The following is a 27,576-nucleotide window of genomic DNA, read 5'->3' as shown; positions in this document are numbered from 1 at the left end:
ATTGCTTCCGGGTCGCGGTCATTTTGAGCCCGTATTTGGGTGACTTCTTGGAGGCAGAGTGGCTGGCTGCTCCCCACCCCCAACTCTGCTGCGGTGCCGCGCGCCTGAGGGTTTCCGTGGGCTCTTCTTCCTCCTTGAGCCCTCTCGGGTCCCCTCGAGGCCTTCTGCCCCCGATCGCCCCGGCTCGCCGTGCGATCGCCGCTGTGGTCCGGAGGTGGGTGAGGTGACGCAAAGAACCTCGATTCCGCCCCCCACCTGCCCACTCACCACCTCCGAGCGGCCAGCCGCTACCCTGCACCTTCCGCCATTTTCCCGCCTGCGAGAGTGGGCAGGTCGCCCGCTGGCTCTCGGGCTCCCGAGTGTGGGTGCCTGGGGGAGGCGAGGGGGTGATTTCTTGGTGACTAATCTGTGTCCCGGGGTGTTGCAGGTGGGAGACGCGGGGATTGTGACTATGCAGTGTGGGATTCGACCGTAGGCCGACGAGGGTTCTGTTCAGCCTTTTTTTGTAGCATTAAGAGGTTAAAATTGTGTTGTTGAAGGGGCCTTGACGGCCCTGTAGCTAGGGTTTCTAAGTAGGATGCTGTTGCGGAAAATAACGTTTCATAGGTAGTCTGTTTAGCAAGCTCCATCCGTCCATGAGTTCATTTTACCCTTTCTATTTCTTTTTCTATACAAGGGATTGCCATACAGTGGGCCCTCAGTCATGGTTTATTGAGTGAAATTTATTGAGTGAAATAGCCTCAGTTGCTATTCCCGCCGTGTATGCCATTTCACGTTTTCATGTAAATGGCTTTTAAGATAGGAATAATCATGGTCCTGTGTGAACATTCTGTAAAATACGCAGTTATCCAATCTGTTGGTCTCTTAAGTCCTGAGATATGGGGTTAAAAAATAAATAACGTATGTTCTTGAAATTTTGCATTTTGAAATCATACATTTTGAGTCTCTAGAGAGCGAGGAAAGTTTGGAGGATGCAGAATTTGCTGTTAGCTTTAACCACAGGGAGAAGGATATGACGTCTTTGTTGTTCAGTTTTTGTGGAGTAGTGCTTTGTGGAAGAGGTTGTGTATTTCCTGATGATTATTTCATTTTTTTAAAAAGATGGAAGATTCAGAAATGAATTTTGAGGTGTTTCTTCTTCTAATTTGGGAAATCATCGTAATCTTTGTGCATATATTTGTGAAAGGACAACATAGGGTAGTGTGACATAACCAAGCTTCAGGAGAGATACGTGTATTTCTTTGGTACAATAGGTATAAAGGACCTATTCTTTTTCAGTTAAGGGACCTAAGATGGGTAATCAGATCCAAATAAGTTAATAGGTTTGTTACATTTTTATTTAGGTCACTTTTTATTATGTCAGGTACTTCAGATTTGGTAGTGTCTAGTAAGTATTTGTTGCTTGTTTGGCCTATAGACTAGTGATTTTACTATGCTATATCTTAATTGAGTTTGGTCTGTTGAATGATTTCTAATACTGAAATGTTTTTGATGCAGGAAAAATGAATGGGAGGGCTGATTTTCAAGAGCGGAATGCAGAAGTTCCAAGACCAATTCCCCGTAACTATCAATTAAATATTTATAATTAGAAGCACTTTCTATGTATAAAAACTCACTGCCTTGAGTAGCAGCAACTGGCCTGGTTTAGGGGTGTGTGACCTGTGCAGTCAGACAGGGATTCACTCTGTTTAATGATCTGTTGCCATCTTGAAATTTTTCTTTTTTTAAAGATTTATTTATTTATTTTAGAGAGAGAGAGCACGCATGCAGGTGTGCATGGTGGGAGGGGAAAAGGGAGTGAGAAGCCCAAGCCGACTTCCTGCTGAGTGTGGAGCTTGACATGGGGCTAGATCTCGGGATCCTGACATCACGACCTGAGCCAAAACCAAGAGTCAGGACACTTAATTGGCTTTGCCACCCAGGCACCCCCATCTTGAAATTCTTAATAATTTGAGTAAATGGTCCCAAATTTTTGTTTTGCACTGGACCAGCACATTATGTAATCAGTCCTGACTAATAGTAGCACTGACTTCTCTTTGAAGTCAGTTTGCTTCAAGTTTATAAGCCCGTTTAGAGACTCTTAACTGTAGGGAACAATCTGAGGGTTGCTGGAGGGGAGGTGGGTGGAGAGATGGGGTATGTGGGTGATGGACATTAAGGAGGGCACTTAATGGAATGAGCACTGGGTGTTACATGCAGCTGATGAATCACTAAATTCTACCCCTGAAACTAAATAAATTGAATTTAAATTTAAAAAAAAAGTTTATGAGGCATTTGTTTCATTCATTTAAAAAAATTGGATGTGTTTTGTTAATGTTTAGACTGAGTTAAATTTTTAGGCTTAGCTTTTCCATGGGCATTTTAATGTTTGCCAATTTTCCTTGGTAAAAAGACATAGGGGCTGATTACATTCCAACAGAGGAAGAAAGAAGAGTCTTCGCAGAGTGCAACGATGAAAGCTTCTGGTTCAGATGTAAGTTAAGTTTTCTAATCAACAAAATTTTACCTTTAGTACCCGAAATTATTGTGACTTCGTATGGAAAAAATTGGCACACTTTTGGTGTAGTATGGTTACTGCTAAAGAAAGGTTGATTAAGGGAAACAAATTGTACATATTTAAAGTAATAATTCCTAGAACTTTGTTCAAGACCATGAGTTAATTTTGTTGGTAACAGTAACAGCTAGCATTTACTGAGTGTACGTGGATTATATAAAAACAACCCAATTAGATTGATAACTACTACTCTCACCTTACAAATGAAGAAATTGAAGTTTAGAGATTTTAAATGAGCTTATGAGTCATAATGTCTGGACTTGAAGCCAAGTCTGTCTGAGACAGAAGTGTGTGATTTTAACTCTTAGATTTCTGACTATTACAAAACCTAGTTAGTGTCCACTTTATATTGTGAAATATTGTTATGCTCCTGGGTCCTCATTTGCAACTAGAGACCTCATCCATGAAGATTTTATTTTTTAAATACAATGTTGAAAGCAGCATAAAATAGAATCTTATTTTTGAACAGAGTCCTGAAGTTGCTCCATCTGATCACTGCAGTCCTTTCGTATTATATATATATTTTTAAGATTTTATTTATTTTTGAGAGAGAGAGAGAGAACGTGTGAACGAGCAGGGGGAGAGGGAAAGGGAGAAGCAGATTGCCTCCAGAGCGGGGAACCCGAGGCGGGGTGTCGTGGGGCTTGATCCCAGGACTCTGGGATCATGACCTGAGCTGAAGCAGATGCTTAACCAACTGAGCCACCCAGGTGCTCCTCAGATAAAGTGATTCTAACAAAAACAGTGGAATTTTAGAAAGGGAAGGGGCGACTTAAATAATTAAAGAATGACCTACATTTTTATCAGTTGGCCTGACATTTACGGTTTCAGTGCCTGGTAGATAAGTTTTATGAGACCTAGTCTTTGTCCTAAAGTAGTTTTTTGTTGTAATTGAGACAAAGCTAACACATGAAACACATGGAGAAAGATAAAATACATAATGGCAGTAGGCATTTTTAAAAGGGATAAATTAATTGGAGTTGATTTAGCTAAAAAAGACCTTATCAAACAAATGAGACTCAACAACTAATAGGACTTGAATTAAATGAAGAATAATGGGGTTAGAAGAACATTTAGATAAAGGAAAAGTGAGCAAAGGCAGAGTCTATGATAACTTCATCTGAACTGGAGCCTTGAGGCTGAATTGATTGGAACGGGGTCTTTCGTTGGGGGTGGAAAATGAACACAATACCAAAAAGTTAAAGATTTGATTCACTACATGTTTTCGGTTCTGTGGCCAAGGGATTGGTTTGCAGATTTTTAAAAGGGAGATGAGGTAGCAGTGTGCAGGATGGCTTAGAAGGATAAGAGGTAGCACTGTGAAGTCTTAGAGCTTTTGGCAGTGCCTCAGGCACGCAGTCATTGAGTGTAGTGCATTTGGACTACAGAAGATGGGATGGCATCTTTTTTAAAGGATAGATAACAGGATTTTAAAATAAACTGCTATAACGATATTAACTTCAAGATACCCATCTTAGGAGACTAATGATGACATTAAGCACCTAGAGAGCAAAGGTGTATGTGAGAAATTAGGGTTGGAGGTATAGTTGTATTGGTGAATTCAAGGAGTTAAGTGTAGGAATAATAATTAATACATAATGAATAATCATTAAATTATAAAGTATTTAATGATTAATTAATAATTAAGTGTAGGAATAAAAGCATAATATCTGTCATGTGGTTGATATGTAGGAATGGTAGGCAGAAGTTTGGGTGGCACCCCTGGGTAAGGCAACAGGTGGTCGTAAAAGAATCAACAGAGACTGAAAAGAGAATAGGAGTGTCATATAAGCTTGTGCCATTTTATCTTCAGTTCAGATATTCAGAGACTTACAGAGCTTTCAAGCTAGAAAGAACCCGAGTAAGAATTAGATGATGATGCACATCTGCAGGTGAGAACAATTCTTTTAGATCCGCAGTCGTCGTGGATCAGGGACCTGTAAAACGTTTTCATGGCCCATAGGCAATAATTTCTCAGGGAAGTCAGTTGTACTCTGGCAACAGATATTTTATCTTTGTGGGTTGCCTAGAGTAGATAGATACAATGATCTATTTTCAAGTCTACTTTTGACACAATTAAGAAGACAAGTCTGGTGGATAGGGATTTGGGATCATTGTAATGTTGGGCTCATGGCCACGTAGATACTGTGGTGTCCGGATTAATTTCTGGCTGATAAATTTAAGCTACTTGCTGTACAGGTTTAACATTCTAAACAGCTGTAACAGCATTATGCTAGAAGTGCGGAAGAGCAGCGATCAGTAGGCAGAGGTCTCGTGTATGCCTGACTATTAAAAGTAGGATGTGAAGTATATGAACAGTGGGAGCCTCAGTAATTCTGTGTATCAAACAGATGAATCGTGGGGGCCTGGCTGGTTCATCCGGTAGAGCATGTGACTCTTGATCTTGGGGTTGTGAGTTCGAGCTTCATGTTGGGTGTAGAGATTACTTAAAAATAAAATGTTTTAAAAAATCATATTAATCACAAGTTGGGAAGCATACCTCGTTAGTTGTATTTCAGCTTGTTAGTTACATACCATATTCGATTATTGGGAAATTACCGAATAGCTTATACTAGGACATGAGTAAGTAATGATTACTTTTTAAAGCAGATAGGGTAGGTGTTGCATGTTGCAGTAACATCAAGCATGGAAAACACAGAACCTTGGCTGTAACCGTGGACAATAGGCAGTTCAACATATGGTTATCAGAACTATTAGTCATGTATTAGGAAATTTTATACATTAATATTTGTGTCTTCGTATAAGGATATGCATGTTTATATATGTTAAATATGCAATATGTGATGTTAACTTTATATCAATGAATTTATGGAATCCATGTTACTTTGGAGAGTATCATTTTATGTCCATTGATTTTTAAAAAAGGTGTGGTGGAAGTAGGAGTGAGTAGAAAAGGTACTTCCTAGGGTAATTTTTACACATTTTTTTAGATCTGTTAAATATATTCCTCTTGGTTTAAAATTAGGTTTGATCTAGGGTTCATTCTCTTTATGGTAACTTGTTTATTTCTACTTTAATCTACTTAATTTTAAAATACAACTATGAGGGGATTTTATTTCCAGTGCCCTTAAAATTGTCGTCTTATGCACTAACCACAAACTGGTTATATCTGTGCCCATACGTAGAGGTAATGAAGGAATCTATTACATAAAGGGTAGTTTAATGTGTACAGGAATTAGTGAAAAAGTATATGTATTCATACCGGTTTTATGCATCATTTATAGATTTTGTGTTTAATACACATGTGTACTATTAGTTCTCTTTTCTTCTCTCTCTTTTTTTTTTTAAATTTTATTTTTAAGTAATTTCTACACCCAGCGTGGGGCTCAAACCCACAACCTCAAGATCAGGAGTTGCACACTCCACTGACTGAGAAAGCCAGGTGCCGCTGTACTATCGGTTTCCTAATGAGATAATATACTGATTGAGGAGTGTAGACTTTGGTGCCTGTCTGGATCCAGATCCCAGCTCCATCCATTATTTAGCTTTCATATTTTGGACAAGCACCTGATGCCTGTATGCCTCAGTTTCCTTATCTATATGGGGATAATAACTGATTTCATAGGATTATTATGAGGATTGACTCAATTTATTTTATAAGTGCTAACTGTCTGTATTTGGCTAATTGTGCTACCGTGATTTTACAAAATAAATGTTTCAGTTGAACAGTTACTAATTTAGATTAGCGTTTTGTTATTGTAAGAGGAGAAGAGTTTAAGGAATTTTAGGGTCCTCATATTGGATATGGTCAGGACTGGGGTCATAGTGCAAAAAAGCTTCTGGTCAGCAGTATTAATAGGTTTGCATAAAGAAACATTTTAAAACAGACTTTGAGATAGGAGTCATACTGCAGTGGAAAAGGCTGTGGACCTGGGGGTCAGGAAACCTGGGTTTTAGACCCAGCTCTACCGTAAACTATCCACCTGTGTTGGCTTTTTTCCTTTTTTTTTAAGATTTTATTTATTTGAGAGAGAGAGCAGAGCAAAAGAGAGTGAGCACAAGTTGGGGGAAGAGGGAGAGGAAGAAGCAGACTCCCCACTGAGCAGGGAGCCTGACATGGGATTCGATGCCAGCACCCTGGGATCATGAGCCAAAGCAGTCAAAGGCAGTCAGTTAGCCGGCAGAGCCACCCAGGTGCCCCTGTCTTTGTTGCTTTTGAGCACATGACTTATTTTTTCCAATTATCAGTTTACTCTGGTTAAGATAAAGATTAGATAATCTCTGAAGTCTGTTTTGGTTTTACCATTCTCTTTTACTGTGACACAATACATGAGACCAGATGTTAGTTCTAATCCATTATCCATTATAGCACGAAAAGAAGTTAAGAAATTTATATAAAGACGTAGTAGTGAATGGCAAAACTAGTACTAGAATTTTAACCAAACTGTTACTCTCTGTATTATACCATCTTGGTCTAAGGACAAAGTGAAATGGGAACGGCATCGTCCATTATAGAGATGGTGGGCTGACTCAGTACGTTTTATCCTTATGTGATTCTTCAGTGCTTCATGTTGCCATCCTTGAGTCAAGCTGAGGGGGAAAATGATAACAGATTATACTGGTGCTGTAATGGAAAGAGACATGTCCTTCAAAAAACAATTAAACGATAATTCATTAAGTATTTTAACCAACCAACCTTAAAGAATGTATTTTTCTAGCAAAAGTAAAATCCATTCATAAGTAGTAGACCGAGGATTTAAACCTTAGGGTTTCTGCAGATTGTGTCTGGGCAAAGCTAATGCTTTATTCCAAAATTAATGGATTTCAATTATGAGATCTCTAATAGTTTAGATGTCTTAAATACCTTAGTTTTTGAATGCTCATGGAGTCTAGACCAAAGTTGAGTAAACTATAGCCTAAGGGCCAAATCTGTTATTGTATGGCCATGAGGTAAGAATAGTTTCTACATTTTTATTTTTAGATGGTTGACAAATCAAAAGAGTTACAATATCTTGTTACATGTGAAAATCACATTAAATTTATATTTTTGCATCCATGTGTTCATTTGTTTACTATTGTCTCAATGCATTTGGTTGTAATTGGCAGTTGAGTAGATGAGACAGACCTGTGGCCTGTGAAACCTGTAGTATTTACCATCTGGGTCTTTTTTTTTTTTTTTTAAGATTTTCTTTATTTATTTGACAGAGAGAAATCACAAGTAGGCAGAGAGGCAGGCAGAGAGAGAGGAGGAAGCAGGCTCCCCGCCAAGCAGAAAGCCCAATGTGGGGCTTGAACCCAGGACCTGGGATCATGACCTGAGCCGAAGGCAGCGGCCCAACCCACTGAGCCACCCAGGCGCCCCGGAGGCTCTGGTTACCATCTGGGTCTTTATAGAACATTTCCCAACCCCTGGTCTGAAACTGTGCTCTCCAGCGTAGCAGCCACATATAGCTAGTTAAATTTGAAATACTTTATAGCAGAAAGGATACGAAGCAAAATCAGCAAAAGGAATGCAGTGTGGGTTAAAGTCCAAAGAAGACCAGGTAGACCAGGCAGGCCAGGCAAGACTTCTAGGACTCTGCTAGTAGAGTCACACACCAGTGGACGTGGTAATTTTCTCCAGCTGTGAGTTGTGATAATGTGAGTGAAGTGTTACCCACCAAGGACTCTCAATAAAAAAGACTCCATGCCTGGGGTTTTTACTGGGGGCTGGTCCCATGAACTCAGCCTAGCAAGTACCAAAATTCCAGATTCTCAGAAGGAAAGCAGGTGTTCAGCATAAGCTATATTTGTATAAGCAGTTTAGGCACAGTGAGCCACTTACTCAGTTCAAGTTTTTTATCACTTGTAGAGAACTGTTTACTAGCCACGTTCCCACATATCAGCCAAGGACCTTGTAAGGAGGTCTTTTTAAGGATAGCAGTCTCAGGGTTCCTATTTTAAATCTTTTCTGCCTGCTACCTAACTGGAAAACACGGATACAGACTACTGCCATCATCACAGAAAATTCTTTTGGACAGTGCTGGTGGAAAAAACAGTGATATTTAATTATGAGCTTTTTGGAGATTATGATGGCGAGTTTTGGATTTTTCAGTCTGGGTTAATATGCGTACATATATAGATTTTTAAAAAATTAAGTGTAGTTGACACTGTTGCATTATGTAATATTTTCACTTAATTTTGAAGAATTCACTGGTTTAGAAGAAAAAACTCTAGTATTTAAAATGTATTCTTGTGTATTCTTGCCCCTATCACTGTGTAATTGTCGACAAATATTTCTTGTGTTTTGGTTCATACAGTGTACTACAGAACTTAAAAGCTTTAGATAACGGTATCAGACAGAATCTGGAACTGCCATTGAAGTAGCTGTATGGCCTTGAGCAAATTACTTAACATCTCTGAGTTTCAATTTTCTTACCTTTAAAATGGCAGTAATGAAAAAAAAATAACTCTAGAGATATGTTAAAAGTAAGTGAGAAAACGTATATAAGGCATTTAGCACAGGCTATGGATTTTGTACTTATTCAGTAGTAGCTCTTAGTGTAATACTACTTCTTGCCTCTTATTAATTCCCTCTTACTCTAATTCAGAAATGACTTTTGGTCCCTATTTAGAATATTGTCTTTATTGGTGATATTAATGAATGGCCCTTTTAGAGCCAAATCTAGATGGTTCTTGAGTTACATTGTTTAATATTTATAATATTTTCTTAAATTTAAATATTTCTATGGATTGTATATAATACAGCTCTTAGTTTATTTCTACTGATTGTATATAGTACAGCTCTTAGTTTATTTTATTTTTTTAAAGATTTTATTTATTCATTTGAGACCGAGAGATACAGAGAGAGAGGGAGAGCATGAGTAGGGGGAGGGGAAGAGGCTGAGGCCAAGGAGAAGGAGAAACAGACTCCCTGCTGAGCCAGGAGCCCAACGTGGGGCTATCCCAGGAGCCCCAGGACTCTGGGATCATGACCTGAGCCAAAGGCAGATAGATGCTTAACCATCTGAGCCACCCAGGTGCCCCTAAAATACAGCTTTTAAAAATGGAAAAATCTTTTTTTTTTTTTTTTTAAGATTTTTTTTATTTGAGAGAGAGAGAACGCATGAGCAGGGGGAAGGGACAGAGGGAGAAGCAGACTTCCACTGAGCAGGGATCCCAATGTGGGGCTTGATCCCAGGACCCTGAGATCATAACCTGAGCTGAAGGCAGACGCTTAACCAACTGAGCCAGATTTTTGTGCCCCGGAAAAATCTCTTGTAAAGATCTTCCTAGATAGTTGTACTGATACATATTTATCCTCGTGAATTCAGATAAAGTCTTTTCCTTTTGTTGATATTGACAAGTTCTTTTTCTTCCTTTAGCTGTGCCTTTGGCTGCAACAAGTATGTTGATTACTCAAGGATTAATTAGTAAAGGTAAATATTTAAACTTCAGATTTATTTGGCATTTTGGATATCATGTTTTTATGTTGTTTTCCTGATTTTTAGATAAAGTATAATAATGTCATATTAAACATGATCATTGGTATGCTTCTCCAACATCAGGAGAGTTATGTTCCATGGACCCCGACTCATAAATAGACTTAAGCATTTGATGTCCTCTGACACTGTAGCAACATTCACAATCTACAAGAGCAAAAAAGTAACTAAAAACCTGCAGACTGTTTGCAGGGAGGTAGAGGAAAAAACCTGGTCTAGGAAGGCCACCATTACTATTACCTAGGATCTTACTAGAAATGCAGGTTCATGGGCCCCATTCCAAAACTCCTTAATCAGAATCTCTGAGGTAGGGCCTAGGAATCTGTTCTAACAAGCTCCAGGTAATTTTTAATGCACTGGTTTAAAGATCAGTAGCTCTCTAGCTCCTTAAAACCAGAGTTTTATCTTATAGAAAGGGGGTTGGGGCCACTTTCTGTCCCTGATTCTATTGGTGTGAATATTACGTTGCCTTCCTCCTACGTAACTAATTACACACACAACTGAAGCAGAAATTTCCTTTTATAAGTTGGCAGATATATCATGATAGAACTGTTCTTGGATAGGGTGAATCCCACTGAAAATGTTAGAACTTTTAACTGAAGAGGCAGATTTTTCTTAGAGGTAAAATCTTCCTGGATTTTTAGTCACCATTTGGTGATGATTTGACTTGTCATCAATGGCACTTTATGCCTCTGTGATTTCATTTGCAAAAGTCATACCATGATCAACGACATTGTTCCAAAGGATTGTAATTGTAAGGTCTGAGCCTGGAGCCTTAACAGTAGAATTTAATAATCCATTTTTAATTATTTATTTTATTTTATTTATTTTAGAGAGAGTGTGTGCATGCTGTGAGTGGAGAGGAGAGGCAGAGGGAGAGGGGAAGAGAGAATCTTAAACAGGTTCCACACCCAGCATTGAGCCCGACGTGGGTTTTGATCTCATGACCCTGAGATCATGACCTGAATGGAAACCAAGAGTCAGACACTTAACTAACTGAGCCAGCCAGGGGCCCCTCCATTTTTTGGAAAGAATTGCTGAAAATGATTAATTTATGGACTGATGTTTATTGTATAATACAATAACTTTGTCAGAGTTGTTCCTTTTGGGGTTTTGATAATTTGGAATAAAACTATAAAAAATACATTGATGCGCTATTCATATAACTATTTTCCAGGATTAAGGGATTTTATTACTGTTAAGTTGTATTGAGGATTTGTTTTGGATGCAGTGTCCTAATAAAGTCAGTCTCAAAAAAAAAAAAAAAAAGAAATTGGGAAGACTTTAGAAAAGGAATTCAGAATCCACCAAGACATTTTGCCTTTAATCAGAATGCCTAGCATTTTATATGTGCTTTCATCCACAGTGTGTCATGTCATACTCAACATAGTCTTAGCTGCTCTATCACTACTTGTTCTCTTTTCTTTTTTTCCAAAACATTTAAACATGCCCAGGTCTGTTGTAACTTGAGAACATAAAAAAGAAAAATCTTCCCTCATATCCCTTTCCAGCTGTTCCCAGCTGTCTTGCATTTGAAGTCAAACTTCACAAATGAGCACTTCACTTTTTCTTTTTTTTTTTAAGATTTTATTGATTTATTTGCCAGAGAGAGAGAGAGAGCAAGAGAGGGAACACAAGCAGGGGGAGCGAGAGTGGGAGAAGCAGGCTTCCTGCCAAGCAGGGAGTCCGATGTGGGGCTCTGGGGCTCGATCCCAGGACCCTGGGATAATAACCTAAGCCGAAGGCAGACACTTAACAACTGAGCCACCCAGGTGCCCCCAATTTTTACTTTTTTTAACCCATTACAATCTGTGTGAAAAGATTATGCATATGTTCTGAGATTTACCAACACTTCAGAAGGTTACGAGGACAGCTTCCTTGTTGCTTAAATTCGATGGGCAGTTTTTGTTCCTGATGATTATAGGACTTTAACCAATCTCTGGAATGGTTCTTTTCCCCAGACTTCTGTGACAGCACATTCTGATTTTTCTTCTGTCCCTGGAAACTCCTCCATTTTTTCATGTGTTCTGAGAGTCTAATATGTATTATACACTGTTTAGGGCAGATAACACCAACAGACAAAAATTCAAGAAGTGCTAGTACTTAATATTTTAATGTGGGTTTTCATCCTCCACTTTTGTTCTTCAGAGTTCTGCTTTGCCTTTCAGTCTTCAGTCTGTGTAAACTATTACGGGAGTGCTGGTGTGGGCTTCAGGACCGTCTGTTGCTCTAAATCCCCGTGATTTTCCCTCGCCTCCATCTCTGCTCCAGACCCGTATTTTGCATATCTTCACAGGAATGGCCCTTCTTACAGACTCTTCAGACTGACTTATTTCATCCCAAACTGAGTTCATTTGCCTCCAAACCAGTTTCTCTCTTGTCCCCATGTCTGAATGGTACACTCTTCATCTAGGAAACTAAGGCGTTATCCTTAACCTCTACCCCTTATTTGCCTTGCCCAGTGAATGTTCGTTCTAGTCCTGCTCTTAAATCTCTCCATAAACTGTCTACCTCCATCTGCCCTGCCAGCGTAATTAGTGCAGCCGTCTGTTGCCAAGAGTATTGAATTAGCCGTCAACAGGTCTATTTGCCTCTATTCTTGCTACTTCATCTTAGGAAACAGGCTATCTCTGGCACTGATCAGAGGGCAAAACTGTTAAAACTCTGAGAGCAAGAGAGAACATCTTGTTTACTGTTATACTCCTACTTTCTAGTAGGTATTGTCTGTATGTTGTAAGGGGTCTGTAACTATTTGGAGACAGAATGAAGGAACAGTTGTTTTGAATGAAGGTAGGTATCATTACTATCTTCCTTTTTCTCATACCGATTGTGTAACTGAAGCTAATAGCATAACTTAGTTCTGTTTTCATATTTCATATACATGAAATCCTACAATTAAGTATTCCTCTGTATATCTTCCTTCAGAGTTATTAGATTCATCCAGTGGTATACTAGAGCTGGCTTGTACCACTTCCAGAAAGCTGATTGTTAAATTTTCAACAGCTTGGCAAGCCAGTGTTGAAACCATTGATAGCTTGAAATTGGTCATGGTGCAAGTATTTTCCCCATGGAAATCAACCGACATTCCAAATCAGAGCTTTTTATTTGGAGAGCTGGTTTTTCTAACACATCACTAGATTCATCCACATTGTTGCATGTAATTATAGATTATATATTCTGGTTGCCCTGTAGTTTTCTGCTGTGTAAATACACCACAGCAGTGTATCCATTCTGTTGTACATTGGCAATTGGGTAATTTCCAGTTTTGACTGTTACAAATGGTTCTGCTATGAATACGGTACCTTTTGGTAGTCGTTTTGGGTCATAGATTAGGTATATTTTCAGCTGTGGTGGGTACTGCCGGAGTTTCTAAATTGTTTGGACCAATGTACACTCTCATACCAATTTATTAGTAGAGTTCTGTTTGTGTCACGTTATCGCTGTCACTTCCTCTTTTCGTGTACTTTGAATTTTAGCCATTGTGGTGAGTGAATAGTTAAGACTGATTATGGTTTTAAGTTGTATCTTCCTAATGACTAATGAAGTTGGGGACCTTTTCTTTTGTTTATAGCTCACTTGAATATGTTCCTTTTTAGCAAACTGTCTGTTCAGGTCTGTTGTCCATTTTTCATTGGATTGTCTTTTTCTGTTGATTTTGTGAGGTTTTCTGTATCTTCTAGAAGTGAATCTTTTGTCAGATGTATGTCTTGTGATTATTTTTCCCTCTGATTAACTGTAGTTCTTAGTATATAAAATAATTTATCATGTTTTTTATGATGAAGGCTTTATGCGCTCTAAGACCTTTGCCTAATAACAGGACATGAGGAATCTCTTAACGCTTTTTTCTATGAGCTTTATTTTTTCTTTCATACTTAAATTTTCAAGTCATTTGGAATTGTTTTGTTTTTTGTTTTCTTAAGATTTTATTTATTTATGACAGAGAGAGCTAGAGAACACAAGCTCAGGGGAGCTGGAGAGGGAGAAGTAGGCCCTCCATTGAGCAGGGAGCCCAATATGGGTCTCAATCCCAGAACGCTGGGATCGTGACCCAAGCCGAAGGCAGACGATAACTGAGCCACCCAGGTGCCCCAGGAATTGTTTTTGAATATAGGCACATCTTGTTTTATTGTGCTTTGTTTTATTGAGCTTCACAGATACTGTGGTTTTTATAAATCTAAGGTTTACGACGACCCTGCTTTGAAGAAGTCTCATTGGTGCCATTTTTTCAACAGCATTTGTTCATTTTGTGTCTCTGTGTCACATTTTGGCAGTTCTCACAGTAGATGTTCCTCTTATATATTTGTAATGGTGATCAGTGATTACAACAGCTCAGATGATGGTTAGAATTTCTTAGCAGTAAAATATTTATATACACTTTTTAAGATAATATTATTGCATGTTTAATATAGGACAGTGTAAACCTAACTTCTGTATGCACTGGAAAACAGAAAAATGCATTGGACTTACTTTATTGTGATTCTCCCTTTATTGTGGTGCTCTTGAACTGAACCTGCAGTATTTCCAAGGTACACTTATATTGTGTGAGGTGTAGGGTAAAGGTACATTTTTCCCCCTTATGGATATGGAGGTGACCACTCACTGTATTTTGAAAGAACTGTCTTTGTTCACTGCATGCAGTGTTGCCTTTGTCATAAGTGACTGTGTATGAATCTGTTTCTTGACTCTTCTGGTTTTGATGGGTTTATCTGTTCTTGCACTTAAAACAGTCGTAACTACTGTAGCTTTATTGTAGATCTCGGTATTTGGTAGTCAGTTTTTCACTTCTGTTGTTTTTCAATATTGCCTTGGTTCTCAGCTCTTTGTATTTCCACATGATTTTCAGAATAAGTTTTTCAATTTTTAGGAACACTTTGATTTTTAATTGGGATTGGATTGAATTTATAGATGACTTTATGGACAGTTGTCATACTGGCAGTATTTATAGTCTTCCCTTTATGGGCATGAATGTATTATTCCTCTACTTAGCTTTCATTTCTCTCAGTAAGTTTCGTAGTTTTCAGTGCACAGATCCTTCACATTTTTCATTAGATTGCTCCTGGATCTTTGATGTCTTTGGGTGCTATAATAAATTGTATCTTTGAAAAAGGTTTGGTTTGTTTGTTTCTCGTATACAGGAAGTATAGTATTTTTTTTATATTGACCTTGTATCAAGTGATCCTGCTAATAAATTCACCTGTTCTAATAGCTTGTAGAGTCTTTTGGATTGTCTTCATATTTCTGTTGATGTTGAATTTACTTGGTTCTCTTTTTTATCTTTATTTTTATTTTTACTTATTTTTTTTAAAGGTTTTATTTATTTGACAGACAGAGATCACAAGTAGGCAGACAGGTGGGCAGAGAGAGAGAAGGGGGGGGGGATGCAGGCTCCCTGCTGAGCAGAGAGCCTAATTCAGGGCTTCATCCCAGGACCCTGGGATCATGACCTGAGCCGAAAGCAGAGGCTTTAACCCACTGAGCCACCCAGGTGCTCCTGGTTCTCTTTTTATTTTATTTTTTATTTTTTTTTTAAAGATTTTATTTATTTATTTGACAGAGAGATCACAAGCAGGCAGAGAGAGAGGAGGAAGCAGGCTCCCCTAGAGAGCAGAGAGCCCGATGCGGGGCTTGATCCCAGGACTCTGAGATCACGACCTGAGCTGAAGGCAGCGGCTTAACCCACTGAGCCACCCAGGCGCCCCCCTGGTTCTCTTTTTAAATAGCTGTAGCTTTTAGACTTCTCTGAGGTAATGGAAAGAGCTAATATAGTCAGGTAATAATACTTAAAGATAGTCTGTCCTGATTTTTCCTTTTATCTTTGTGGGTTGCCCAAGGCTGCTGAGAAATAGATGCTAAACTTTTTAAACTTTATATTACTAAACTTTTTACTATTTGCTCACATTAGAAGAGATTAGATTCTGGCTCAGAGAAATAGTTTTCTTGCATTTTTTTAATCATTTCTGTCATTTTCTTAACATACTTTTAGCATAAACTTGGCATATGCCTATTTTATTTTAATAAAAGATAAGACATCTTAATTAACTTATCTAAATGTGTCTATCTCTAACAGTTAATATGACTTAGAAATATCTGCTCTTTCATCTTTAGGAATCCTTTCAAGTCATCCCAAATATGGTTCCATCCCTAAACTTATATGTAAGTATGGACAACACTCATTTTCTTAGCTTTCTTGCCTGAGTAAAATAATTAGTTTTTACCAAATGTTTTGTCTTGTCTAACTCATAACAGTTATTTGGTTATTTGTTTTGACCAGCTTATTTAAGCTTTTCATTAAATGGACTAGTCAACTACTTGGGCATTTTACTGTTAGCAATAAGAATTACAAGTTATTTGAAAGAGAATTTTTTTCTTTTATAATGTAATAAAACTGCTACTTTTAAATAATTTGTAAAACTATATAGTATTTTAAAATAAAGTCTTTGGAGGAAAGAAAATTGTCCAGCTGTAGGGAAATAAATTGTCTTTTAAAATTAAGTCTAACTTTTAAAAATCTCTTTACATTTTAAGATGTAAATAAGCATACTTTATCTACTGTTATGGTATGATTATAGGAAAGAAGCTAAATTGCTTTAAAAAAGAGCACCTAAGACTTTTTATGAATCTTTCCAGATTAGCCTCACTTACATATTGTAAATAAACACATAAAGCAACAGTAGTCACATTTAGGTACACTTCATAATTTACTACTTTAAGGAATTTGTTGCACCTAATTTTAAAAACAGTCTTAGAAAATTAGCTGGACAAATAGTATGATTCCCATCTTAAAGGAAAAGAAATGGCCTGAAATCCTATGACTAGGCTAGAACTCTTAATTCCTGTACCACATCTTTCCTGACTATATTAATAATGAGTAAAGTGGGATTTATATATCTTGGAGCAGTTTTATTTTGGATTATTTCCTTTTGTGAAAGTGATCTGTCTACAAAATCTTTCTGTGTACTCTGAATCTGATCTAATGTGATCTCAGTTTTCCCATATCAAGACCTATTTAAGATCACATTTCTTAAAAAAGTGTTTTTTTAGGAAAGATTTTTATTTAAATGGGACATTGAGTTACATTTTTTTGTTTGTTTTTACAAATAAGTTGCTTGTATCATGGGATACTTTGCTGGAAAGCTTTCTTATGTGAAAACCTGCCAAGAGAAGTTCAGAAATCTTGAGAATTCCCCTCTTGGAGAAGCTTTACGCTCAGGACAGGCACGGCGATCTTCACCATCTGGGTAGGCCAAATTCTAATTTTTATTGTGGGTTTTTAATTTTAGCTAAAAAACTTATAACTGGTTATTGCCATAATTCAGGGCATGAAACAGTTGTGTAACTGGAAGGACTATTGGGAACTTGCTGTTTGCAGCGAGCTAAAGCTATTTTGTTTTAAAAAGGGGAGTAAAATATGTCTACCTTTGTTTCATTTTTATTTATTTGTATTTACTTAGTTGAATAGATTCTTCACACAACTTGGGGCTTGAACTCAGGATCCCAAGATCAAGAGCCACCATGTTCTATCCAGCTGAGCAAGCCAGGCACCCCTACCTTTGTTTTATTTTTATTTATTTATTTCATTTTTAAGATTTTATTTATTTATTTGAGAGAGAGAGAGAGCATGGGCTGGGTGTGGGGAGAGGTAAAAGTAGGCTCCCAGCTGAACAGGGAGCCCGACATGGGACTTGATCACAGGACCCTGGGGTCATGACCTGAACTGAAGGCAGACACTTAACTGACTGAGCCACCCAAGCACCCCCCAGTCTTTGTTTTAAATATAGAGTTGCATCCTGTTAGTAGTGCTTATATGAGAATAAAGGATTTTTAATTTGGCAAATACCTTTGATTACTATATTTTGGACTTTTCTTTTGAATTCCTAAATTTTATCATCCCATTTCTTAAATTTCAACTTTTTTTTTTTTTTAAGATTATTTATTGATTTATTTGACACAGAGAGAGAGAGAGATCACAGGTAGGCAGAGAGAACTGGAGAAGCAGGCTCCCTGCTGAGCAGAGAGCCCGAAGGCGGAGCTCAATCCCAGGACTCTGGGATCATGACCTGAGCCGAAGGCAGAGGTTTTAACCCACTGAGCCACTCACGTGCTCCCTTAAACTTTCAACTTCTTAATCCTTCTGTTTAAATTAGGGAAATTATTTTAAGTATGTTCTCCAAAGTTTTGTTTCAATTATGTAAGTATAAATAAATGAATCTGTCCATCTGGATAGGTAGATAAGTAATAATGTAATTAAGTAGATATAATACCTAAATTGTTATAAATGGTAAACCCTACGAAAGCTAGTATTACTTATATATCTGCTTTAACAAAATAGCGTTTATGGCCGGCTAGCTGTGGAAGTAACTTCCCTTAATGTGGAACTGGACATATTTTCTAATTTGAAATACTTTTTTCTTTCCAAGGACCTTTTTTTTTTTTTTTTAAAGATTTATTTATTATTTTGGAGAGAGAGCAAGCGTGTGCCAGCGAGTGGGGCTAGGTACAGAGGAGAAGGAGAGGGAGGGAGTAAAAATCTCAAGCATGGGGCTCAATTCCATGACCTTGACTGAGATCGTGACCTGAGCCAAAACCAAGAGTCAGATGGTTAACTGAGTGAGCTACTTAGGCACCCCTCCAAGGACTTTAAACACATTAAAATGATCTCTAAAGTGGGGTGCCTGGGTGACATAGTTGGATAAGCAGCTGATTCTTGATTTCAGCTCAAGTCATGATCTAGGGTCATGAAATTGAGCCCTACTTTGGAGCCCATGTTAGTGGGGAGTCTGCTTGAGATTTTCTTCCGCCCTCTGCCCCTCCCTCCACCCGCTCACGCACATTCTTTCTCTCTCAAATATTTTTTTAAAGAATGGTCTCTGAAGGTTGGGAATTAGAAAATTGGATATACATTTCTCTTCTGTATTAAGAGTGGTGTTTTTAAGTTGTATAAATGGGTCAAAACTTATTTGTAAGGTTTTTGTGGCAGAGAGAAAGAGACTTCATTTTACTGTTACAGATAACTGTGTAAAAATTACGTAATTCCTTAGAAAGTAAGATAAGTAGCTTCATACTTCAACACATTTTTTTTTTTAGGATATAGGCAATAATTTGCGTTTCTTTTTTTTTTTTAATTTTTTTTTTTTAATTTGCGTTTCTTATACAATATGATTTACAGGCACTATTCTCAGAAGTCAAAATATGACTCAAATTTGAGTGGTCATTCATCCTTTGTGACGTCTCCAGCAGCAGACAACATAGAAAAAGAGATGCTTCCTCATTATGAGCCAATTCCATTCAGTGCTTCTATGAATGAATCTACTCCCACTGGTATTACTGATCATGTTGCCCAAGGTAGAAACTTCTCTTGAAATGAGTTTCAGCATTATATGGTCCAACGTATGTATAAACTTTATTTGATGACCTTTTCTGCTGGATATCACCTGTATGTACACCATCTGCCTAAACTCATCATGTTTGTTCATCTGATTCTTCATTCATTCAACATTTTTTGACATCCAGTAGGTGTCAGGCACTCAATGAGGCATGAAAGAAGTATAGATGAGTAAGACCTGGTTCTTGTTCTTGAGAAACTCTCTCAGATTGTTAGAAGATATAGAAATATAAGAAAAAATTACCAATATGTCCCACTAATCAAAAATACTAACAGAGTTTAGTGATGATTGCAAAGAAGTGGTAAATTGGGCCACGGGGAGGCTTCGGAGAGGTTACAGTTGTTAGGCTGGTCTTAAAGGCTTTCAGCTTCTTTGTCTGTAATGTGAGAAAAATAATAATTACCTGCCTTACAGAACTCTTGTCAAGTGAGAAAATCCATGTGAAAATGCTTTGTGAAGTTTGTGTAAATGCTAGCTTTGAAGATCGCAGAATGTAAGTGAAACAACATCAAATTTGGATTAAGGCCTGGATTTGAATGATTGACATTTGCTAGCTGTGGGACTTTAGGCAAGTAACTTTGTGATCCCTTCAGTTTCTTGATCACTGGAATGGAGCTGATAATCCCTCTCTTAAAGAACTTCGAGAATGAGATGAAATAATCAGAGGTAAAACCTGCCAAGTCATAGGCTCTTAACAGATGTTCACTTCCCTCTTTTTTTTTTTTTTTTTCAATCTAATTTGCGGTGAAAAGTGAAGAATCAGGAAGTACAGGTTTGCAGTTCCTTATCTAAAAATCCTAAAATCCAAAAAACTTTGAAAACCACAAAGCTTTATTTTTAAAATTTTTTTATTATTTATTTTCCTGATATGTGGCTAGACCTCATGACCCCAAGATCAAGCGTCACATGCTCTTCCGACTGAGCCAGTCAGCCACCCTACAAAGCTTTTTTTATAATTAAACTGGTGATGAAATCTGACTTAACTCATTTCAAACCGTGACCTTATCATCTTTATCTTAATATGATGTGTCCTGCATTTTGTTGTACAAAATATTAATGTTTGGTTATGCGTTGCTGCTTCAAACCTCTGACTGTATGGTTAAGTGACACATTAACAAGCTGTATACCATGATAATCTTTCTAAAATCTGAGAAACTGAATTTTGAAGCATTTCTGACTACCAACTTTTAGATAAGGGATTATGGATAGAATATTCTTTGAAAACGTTTGCTTTAATGCAAGTACCGTAAGCCAGTAACTATGAGGAACAAAGAAGGTTAAAGGAACACTTGCTGCTTGGGATAGAAATTGGGATCTATGCGTAGGTTAAAGGGAGGGAGGGGACACGGTGGGAAGGGAGAAGTTGATTATAGGTCAAGTAATGTTGCAGAAGTTGTAGAAGGGCTTCCAGGTAGGTTAGAACATAAAGTAGCCACTAAATATATGTGGCCATTTAACTTAATTAAAATTAAATCAGATTGAAACTTCAATTCCTCAGTTGCTTTGTAGCATTTTAGTTGTTCAGTAGCCACATGTGCTAGTGGCTGCTCCGTTGGAATGTGCAGTTACAGAACATTTTCATCATTACAGAAAATGGTATTGGACAGCATTGCTTCAGAGCGGGTTGGGGGGGGACAGTAAGTATTAACATCTTGGAAAAGAAGAAACAGGAGAGCATGGAAGTTAAAGTAATTAAAGACATTCTTAAGTGGATGAAAGGTATTGAAGAGTCTTGATTCTCCCCAGCCAGGGCTTGGAAACAAAGACCTCCCAGTTGGTCAGAGAGAAGGAGGTGGGCAAGTTAGGAGAGAATGGTTAGGATTTATCTGCACAGGCAGCTGTTCTCACTGCAGCTCTCATTTTCCTAGTCTCTCAAGTTCAGATCCATTCTACTCGTGTTTTAGCCATGCATCACTTCTTCCCTTGTAATGACTTTTATCTTTCCTTCCATTTGCTCTAGAAAATTCCATACTATGTTGTACAATTCCTTTTCCAAATAAAAGCAGACAGACATAAAAGCCTTTTGGTATCTGCCCACAGACTACAGCAAGGCCCATATTTTAATATATTTTATGTCCTTGAGAGTAGCCTTCTATCCATCCATAGCTCTGCTTTCTCAGTCCCTTCTCTAAATCAAGTTTGCCACTCTGACCACTCCCCACATGGGCCAGTTGTAGCCTCCTGTGCTTTGCCCCAGCTGCTGTCTTCCCTTGCCAGGACGTTCACCCCTTTTGTTAAAGTCCTGTTGGCCCTATTTGATTCTGCTTGCTTTTACTAGGAGTTGATAGAGTTACTAATCTTTCAAAGTAGAAAGCACTCTTTCGTTGCTGTTGGACTTATCATAGTTTATTACAGTCAGATTCAGATCATTGCTGTTTTATATTTTATTCCTTCCAGCTCTTCATAACCTTCCCTAAATAGTAAGTCATGCTCCCTATACAATGCAGAATATTTTCATTGGGCTTTGTAAGTGGAAAAAATTCTCCTTAATCTTCTGATTTATGTTTCCATTATTTGTCACAGAATTTTGGAACAGAGAAGTATTTTCTTTTCAGTGAGAAAAAGTTTTAGACCTGGAAGGAACTTAAGAGATAGATCATCTAGTCAAATGTCTGTATTTCGCAACTGAGAAAACCAAGATTCAAAGAAGTTTAGTGATTTGCCCAAGGACATGTACTGATTGTTGGCAACATGAGAATAAGAACTTGTAGTTCCTAACTAGTAATCTAGTGCATATTGTCTCCTTCAGAATCTTAAAAATATCATTTATGGTAAAGGGCAAGGAGTTTAATAATTACTCATTAATGATGAAATACAGGTGCTTTTTAAACCCAGTATAAGGTTATAATATTTTTCTTTACATTCTTTTTTAGCAAAAATTTAGTTTTCAAGAATGGTATAATATCCAGATTAATATTTAAAGCCTTTTGCTTTGTATCAGTGCAGTATACTTTGTAGCAAAATAAAAGGTTATGCTTGAAAACATTTAAAGTGTAGTTATGTTGACTTGAAAATTCTGATTATTCACTGGGACCGTACTGCAGAGTTCCAAAATACCACTTACAAGAAACTGCTTTTCAAAAAATTATCTTAATTAATAATGATTATATTAATAAAATGATATGTCCAATTTGTATGTGAGAACCTTTTTGGAAAATTACTACTTCTGGAGTGGTGTGTAAGACTTTGTAAGTTAATTAGTTGTTGACTCAATGTTATGTTAGCATTAGTTCATTTCTTTTAAAATGTTTATATGAATTTTTTTGCTCGTTATACATTTTGTAAACTATGTTTAATATTTGCTCCTGTCATCTAATAGTAAGAGTAACCAGTCCCCTATTTACATCAGTATTTAACTCTTTGATGATATATATATGTTGCCACCTTGACTTTCTTTGGGAGAGATAAAGAATTAATGCTGGTTCCCTGGCCAAAATTATCATTGCCACTTTTTTCTGCCACAGTATTGCTCCATTAGACCTGAGTAAAAATGATGCATATCGTGATCAAAGGCTATGTTTTATACTTTTCAGAAGCTATTTCCAAGTGTTTTTGTTTAAGTATAAAGATGGCACTTTTTTTTAAATAGCTGTTCATGTATAGATAATGGTTATAGGAATGTTCAACTATGTAAAATATTATTAAGTAAAATATATGTAATGCCAAATTTTAATTGCCACTAGTAGGATATATTTTTTGTATAATTTTTAATTGTACAAACAGTGCGAATAATTTTCCAGTTTAAAACACTAGTATTTTAGTGAGAATAAATTGCACTGGTATATATTATGATATCCATTCTTCTGGCCATGGTTACTTTTTAATTTTTTTATGTGGATTTTAAACTTTCGAAATAAAAGCTTAAACGTCTAAGAAAGTTTTCATTTTGTAATTATCTTGTGGAAAATATAGTACCTTTGGAATGGTGGTAATAATTTGACTATTTTACTTTATTCTGTTTTTATTGTAGGTAAGAAGCATTTAGAAAATTTAGTTGCTTTGGGTTTATTCAAATCCTTTTATCACCATTTATTAACTGTTTGTTGTTTTAGGACCTGATCCCAACCCTGAAGAAAGTCCTAAGAAAAAAAATATTACATATGAGGAATTAAGGACTAAGAACAGAGAGTCATATGAAGTAACTTTAACACATAAGACTGACCCCTCAGTCAGGCCTATGCAGGAAAGAATGCCAAAAAAAGAAGGTATGATAGTTTAGTCTGAATCACTTTACTCTTTAGGATTGGGAACTGCAGCATTAGTTAAAAATATTAATTATACTAATACGTGATTTAATTCCGCACGCAATTAACAAAAATAACTTTAACAAAAAAAGAATAGTTCTGTCACAGTTATTAGTCTTCCTTTTCTAAGTTGTTCCAAAGACCATTTTGTGTTAAAAAAATAATAAAGTCCAAATAGTGGTATGAATTAAGAGAGTAAGACTAGTTTTAATATGCTGTAGAAATTCTAAATCCTTATGAAGTTTTCTCTTATCAGAAATCACCTTGGGACTTAATAAGTGTTTTTTTTTTTTTTTTAAAGATTTTATTTATTTATTTGTCAGAGAGAGAGAGGGAGAGAGAGCGAGCAGAGGCAGACAGAATGGCAGGCAGAGGCAGAGGGAGAAGCAGGCTCCCTGATGAGCAAGGAGCCCGATGTGGGACTCGATCCCAGGACGCTGGGATCATGACCTGAGCCGAAGGCAGCTGCTTAACCAACTGAGCCACCCAGGCGTCCCAATAAGTGTTTTTTAAATGATGCATCGAATGCATAAAACCAGATCTGGTTGCCTGAGATTGATAACGGGCTGTAATGCCGCTTTAAGCAGAATGAGAGAATCTTGTTCGAATAATGAAATTGATTTTCTTACATGTTTTGTGAAATTGAAATAGAAGTTATATGCATCATAAACCACCTTTTAGGGCACTTCTGAAAGAGTTTGACCTTTTTTTCAGTAGCACTTTTGCTCTATAATTAATTACAAATTTAAAAATCATAGTTTTCATTCCTTTTGGAGCAGCTGTACATAAGCCAAAATAAATTTTCTGAAACAAGTTTACTCCTAATGGAAGAAGACATTTTGAACAGGGGTTTGTACCTATATCAGTGTAGAATTTTATGACATTTTTGAAGAATTTGAGTGTCATTGTTTTAAGGTTTTCTATTTATTACTTTAAAAAAAAGGGAAGGAAAGAAAAGATCCTTAATACCTTCTTGAGAGCCCTATGCCACAAAGAATGCAAAAATACATTAAAATTTTGAGTATTTTTTATTATGATTATTCTTTTAGAACCAGTTTTATTTCTGTTTAGTGGTTGCTTCATTTAGAATTCTATTTTCATAATCATGGGTAATACTGCTGTCCTATTATTAATGTAAAAAATCTAGCTTTAAAATAGATTTATAATAAAAAATACCTGTTAATGTTTATCATTAGAAGAAAACTTGTAGCATAAACATTTTGCATTCAGTGGCCATTATTTTGTAATATGTAAAGACTTACTGGTACTTTTTTCTGAATTTGAGGATTTAGACTGTAAGCTCCATGAGGGCAGGCCGTAGCATTTCTCTCATTTTTGTAATCTTTTCTATTGTATGTCTGCACAGTATAGGACGCACTGATGTATCAGTGCATATGAAATGTTTTGGTCGGGCCTCAATAATAAAGGTTTACAAAAGGAAATAAGGTAGATCTTTGGGATTTGCTGGATTTTGACATTTGTGGTTTTGACTGAACAACCTTGAAGCTCTGTTACATGACACAGTAATGTGGAATAATTATTTTCTTTGTAAGAAGAAAACGGATTTTTTGGCATGTGCTCTGTATAATTTAAAGAAAAAAACAGTTATAGTTTGGGTGATTTTTTTAGAATGTTCTTTTTTAGAATCTAGACAGGAAATTTGACGTTAGTACAGTGTAGCTTCACTTGGTCAGAAAGTATCACTTAAAGTTTTCACCTTCAGTTTGTGTCAATTATGTTTGTTGACATTTACCTAAATTAGAAATGAAGACAGAAATTTCAGAAAGGCAAGCGTATTATCAATTAGCCATCAGGGCAATGACCGCACCATATATCATATAAATTCTAGAAGCCTACCTTGTGCTCATGAGGGAATGAAGGCCAGGGGAAAGGGCAAAATAGGGAAAAGGTATATAATATCTGAGTATAATAATGCAGTAGTTCAACTTAGACTTCCTGAAAGAATCTTGGGGGGAGGGGTCCCTCGTCCCTACTTTGAGAATGGCTGCTTTACGTGGTCAGGAATACTCGAGTCTTCTAAAGCGTTGTCATCCACAGATGAAGGCTATGTAGAAGGGAGGCTGAGAGCCAAAGAGTAGAGAAGACAAAGGAGCTTATTACAAAATGTAGTTTCATGTAAAATGCAGGAATATTGGAAACCATTTCCTTCTTGTATAGTATTACAGCTCATGGGGGAGAAGAATGAATTAACCACAGTGTGAAGACGTGATCATTTCTGTTACTCTATTTTTTTGTGAAAAACAAAATTCAAATGTTTGTTATTATTTTTTATTTCGTGGTAATTTTTTTTGTATGTGCTGTAGTATATACCACACTTAGTATGGTAAAGTTGTGAAGGTGTCCACGCTTTGGACCTAAGTAGACCTGTGTGCAGATTTTGGCTCTGTTTGCTTTATTAGGTTTGTACCTTGGGCAAGTTACTAATCTGTTTTCTCCCCCTTCGAATGGGGATGGTTGTTACGAGGATCAAGTATTGATGTAAAGTTCTTGGTAGAGTGCATCATTATTTATGTCCAACCTTCAGTTCACAAAAGTCTAGCTAGCCCCTTTTTCTCATGCGCATTTATTGAAAGTGAGACTGAAACGTAATTTGCATCATAGTAGCAGCCTTGAAATAGTATCTTTCATTTGTTAATATTTGGAATCATCAATTATTTGTGCTTTTTTCCTAGTCAAAGTAAACAAATATGGAGATACTTGGGATGAGTGAAAAATTGCATCATTGGACCTACTGAAGGCGTTTCAATATCCAGCTTCATCTAGGTGGTCGTGAAAATCTGCATGCCTTGAGCTCAGCAGCAGTCTTCATAAACACATTTAAAACTAGAACCTGGGTTCTTGTGGTTTGGCTTATTAAAATGATGTTTAAAAACACAGATTTTAATGTGAATGTTGTGTGGCTATATTCTTGAAGAACTGTTTGAATGATGGTATCATACTAGGATCACATACAGTTTGTGAAATTGTTTAAGTTACAGGGTAAGGATACTCTCTTATGAAACTGTAAAGAGATTGTCCGCTCTGGCATCAGCATATATGAAAATACATACCTGCATGTTGAAGTGGGGGGGGGCAAGCGGAATTTTAAGTGTTAAGCTTTACATCCAAAAATTATTAAAAAGCCTTTCTCCAGTGTTTGCTGTATTCACTTATTAATGTTTATGGTAAATAAAACATAAAGGAACATGCGTCTTTGTTGATTTCATGGTTTTATTGTTTGTAATCTCTATTGTTAAGTATAATTATAAGTAAGCAGTGTTGGTAGGGACAGGAAATGAAGTCATCTGTTTCTGAATATTTAATAGTACAATGAGTGTGGCGCGTGTAAATAAACATAGGGTAAATAGCTCAGCACCTTTAAGCAGTGGTCATATTTGAAAAATTGGCAGATTCCCCAGGAATAAAAATTTGGTATACTTTTTTCATTATCGACCTAATGTTTGTTTTTGGTTCAGGTGAACGGAAAATGACACTGGTCTCATGTAAATTCTACTTACTCGTATTGCAGTTCTACCAGAAACAGCGTTCCAGTTAACTGTTGTAAATCCCCAAACCCAGTGGCTTACGACAGCGGGCGTTTATTATCTGTTTTCTCTGAGTCCTGAGGAAGGAAGGAATCACAGCGATTTGGCTGTGTGTCTCTTAGGTCATTCAGATGCCGGATGTGGCAGACATCAGGGAACCAGAGCCGGTGGGGTCTGGCCAGGGGTTCTCTCCCTCCATTAGGTTTCAGGACCTTGCTGTACTGAATGATAGTAAGGGGTTTCTTACAGGGATTAGATCCCAGGCTGTGGTAGCGCTGGTGTGTGCAGGCAGCGTGCAGGCTATTGGCTCCGCATCTAGGGTTGGGCCTGTGTCATGGTCACAGTAGAGACACAAGTGGAAACACAAGGTTCATTAGGCTTGGGTTTGGAACTGGCACGCCATCATTT

General features: G+C 37.2%; 1 protein-coding gene across 1 annotated transcript; it reads left to right on the top strand.

Moving 5' to 3' along the window:
• Positions 1-26,838, top strand: LOC111149111 (OCIA domain containing 1). Its single transcript, XM_022506032.1, has 9 exons — positions 1-214; positions 1,498-1,560; positions 2,393-2,473; positions 9,880-9,933; positions 16,102-16,149; positions 17,099-17,234; positions 19,163-19,338; positions 23,432-23,584; positions 26,317-26,838. The coding sequence occupies exons 2-9, from the start codon at positions 1,503-1,505 to the stop codon at positions 26,352-26,354; spliced, it is 744 nt and encodes a 247-aa protein (XP_022361740.1). The 5' UTR covers positions 1-214; positions 1,498-1,502; the 3' UTR covers positions 26,355-26,838.
• Positions 26,839-27,576: the final 738 nt, after the last annotated feature.

Source organism: Enhydra lutris, unplaced genomic scaffold (assembly GCF_002288905.1).
Source record: "Enhydra lutris kenyoni isolate GAN:26980312 unplaced genomic scaffold, ASM228890v2 scaffoldscaffold21, whole genome shotgun sequence".
Taxonomy (NCBI): domain Eukaryota; kingdom Metazoa; phylum Chordata; class Mammalia; order Carnivora; family Mustelidae; genus Enhydra; species Enhydra lutris.
This window is presented reverse-complemented; position numbering and strand designations above follow the sequence as displayed.

What these genes read in the sequence shown, in the direction of transcription:
- LOC111149111 (XM_022506032.1), top strand. Translation starts at nt 1,503, where the DNA reads ATGAATGGGAGGGCTGATTTTCAAGAGCGGAATGCAGAAGTTCCAAGA. An exon ending in AGTTCCAAGACCAATTCCCC is followed by an intron (nt 1,561 to 2,392) that starts GTAACTATCAAT and finishes CTTGGTAAAAAG; the next exon opens with ACATAGGGGCTGATTACATT. An exon ending in TGAAAGCTTCTGGTTCAGAT is followed by an intron (nt 2,474 to 9,879) that starts GTAAGTTAAGTT and finishes TTCTTCCTTTAG; the next exon opens with CTGTGCCTTTGGCTGCAACA.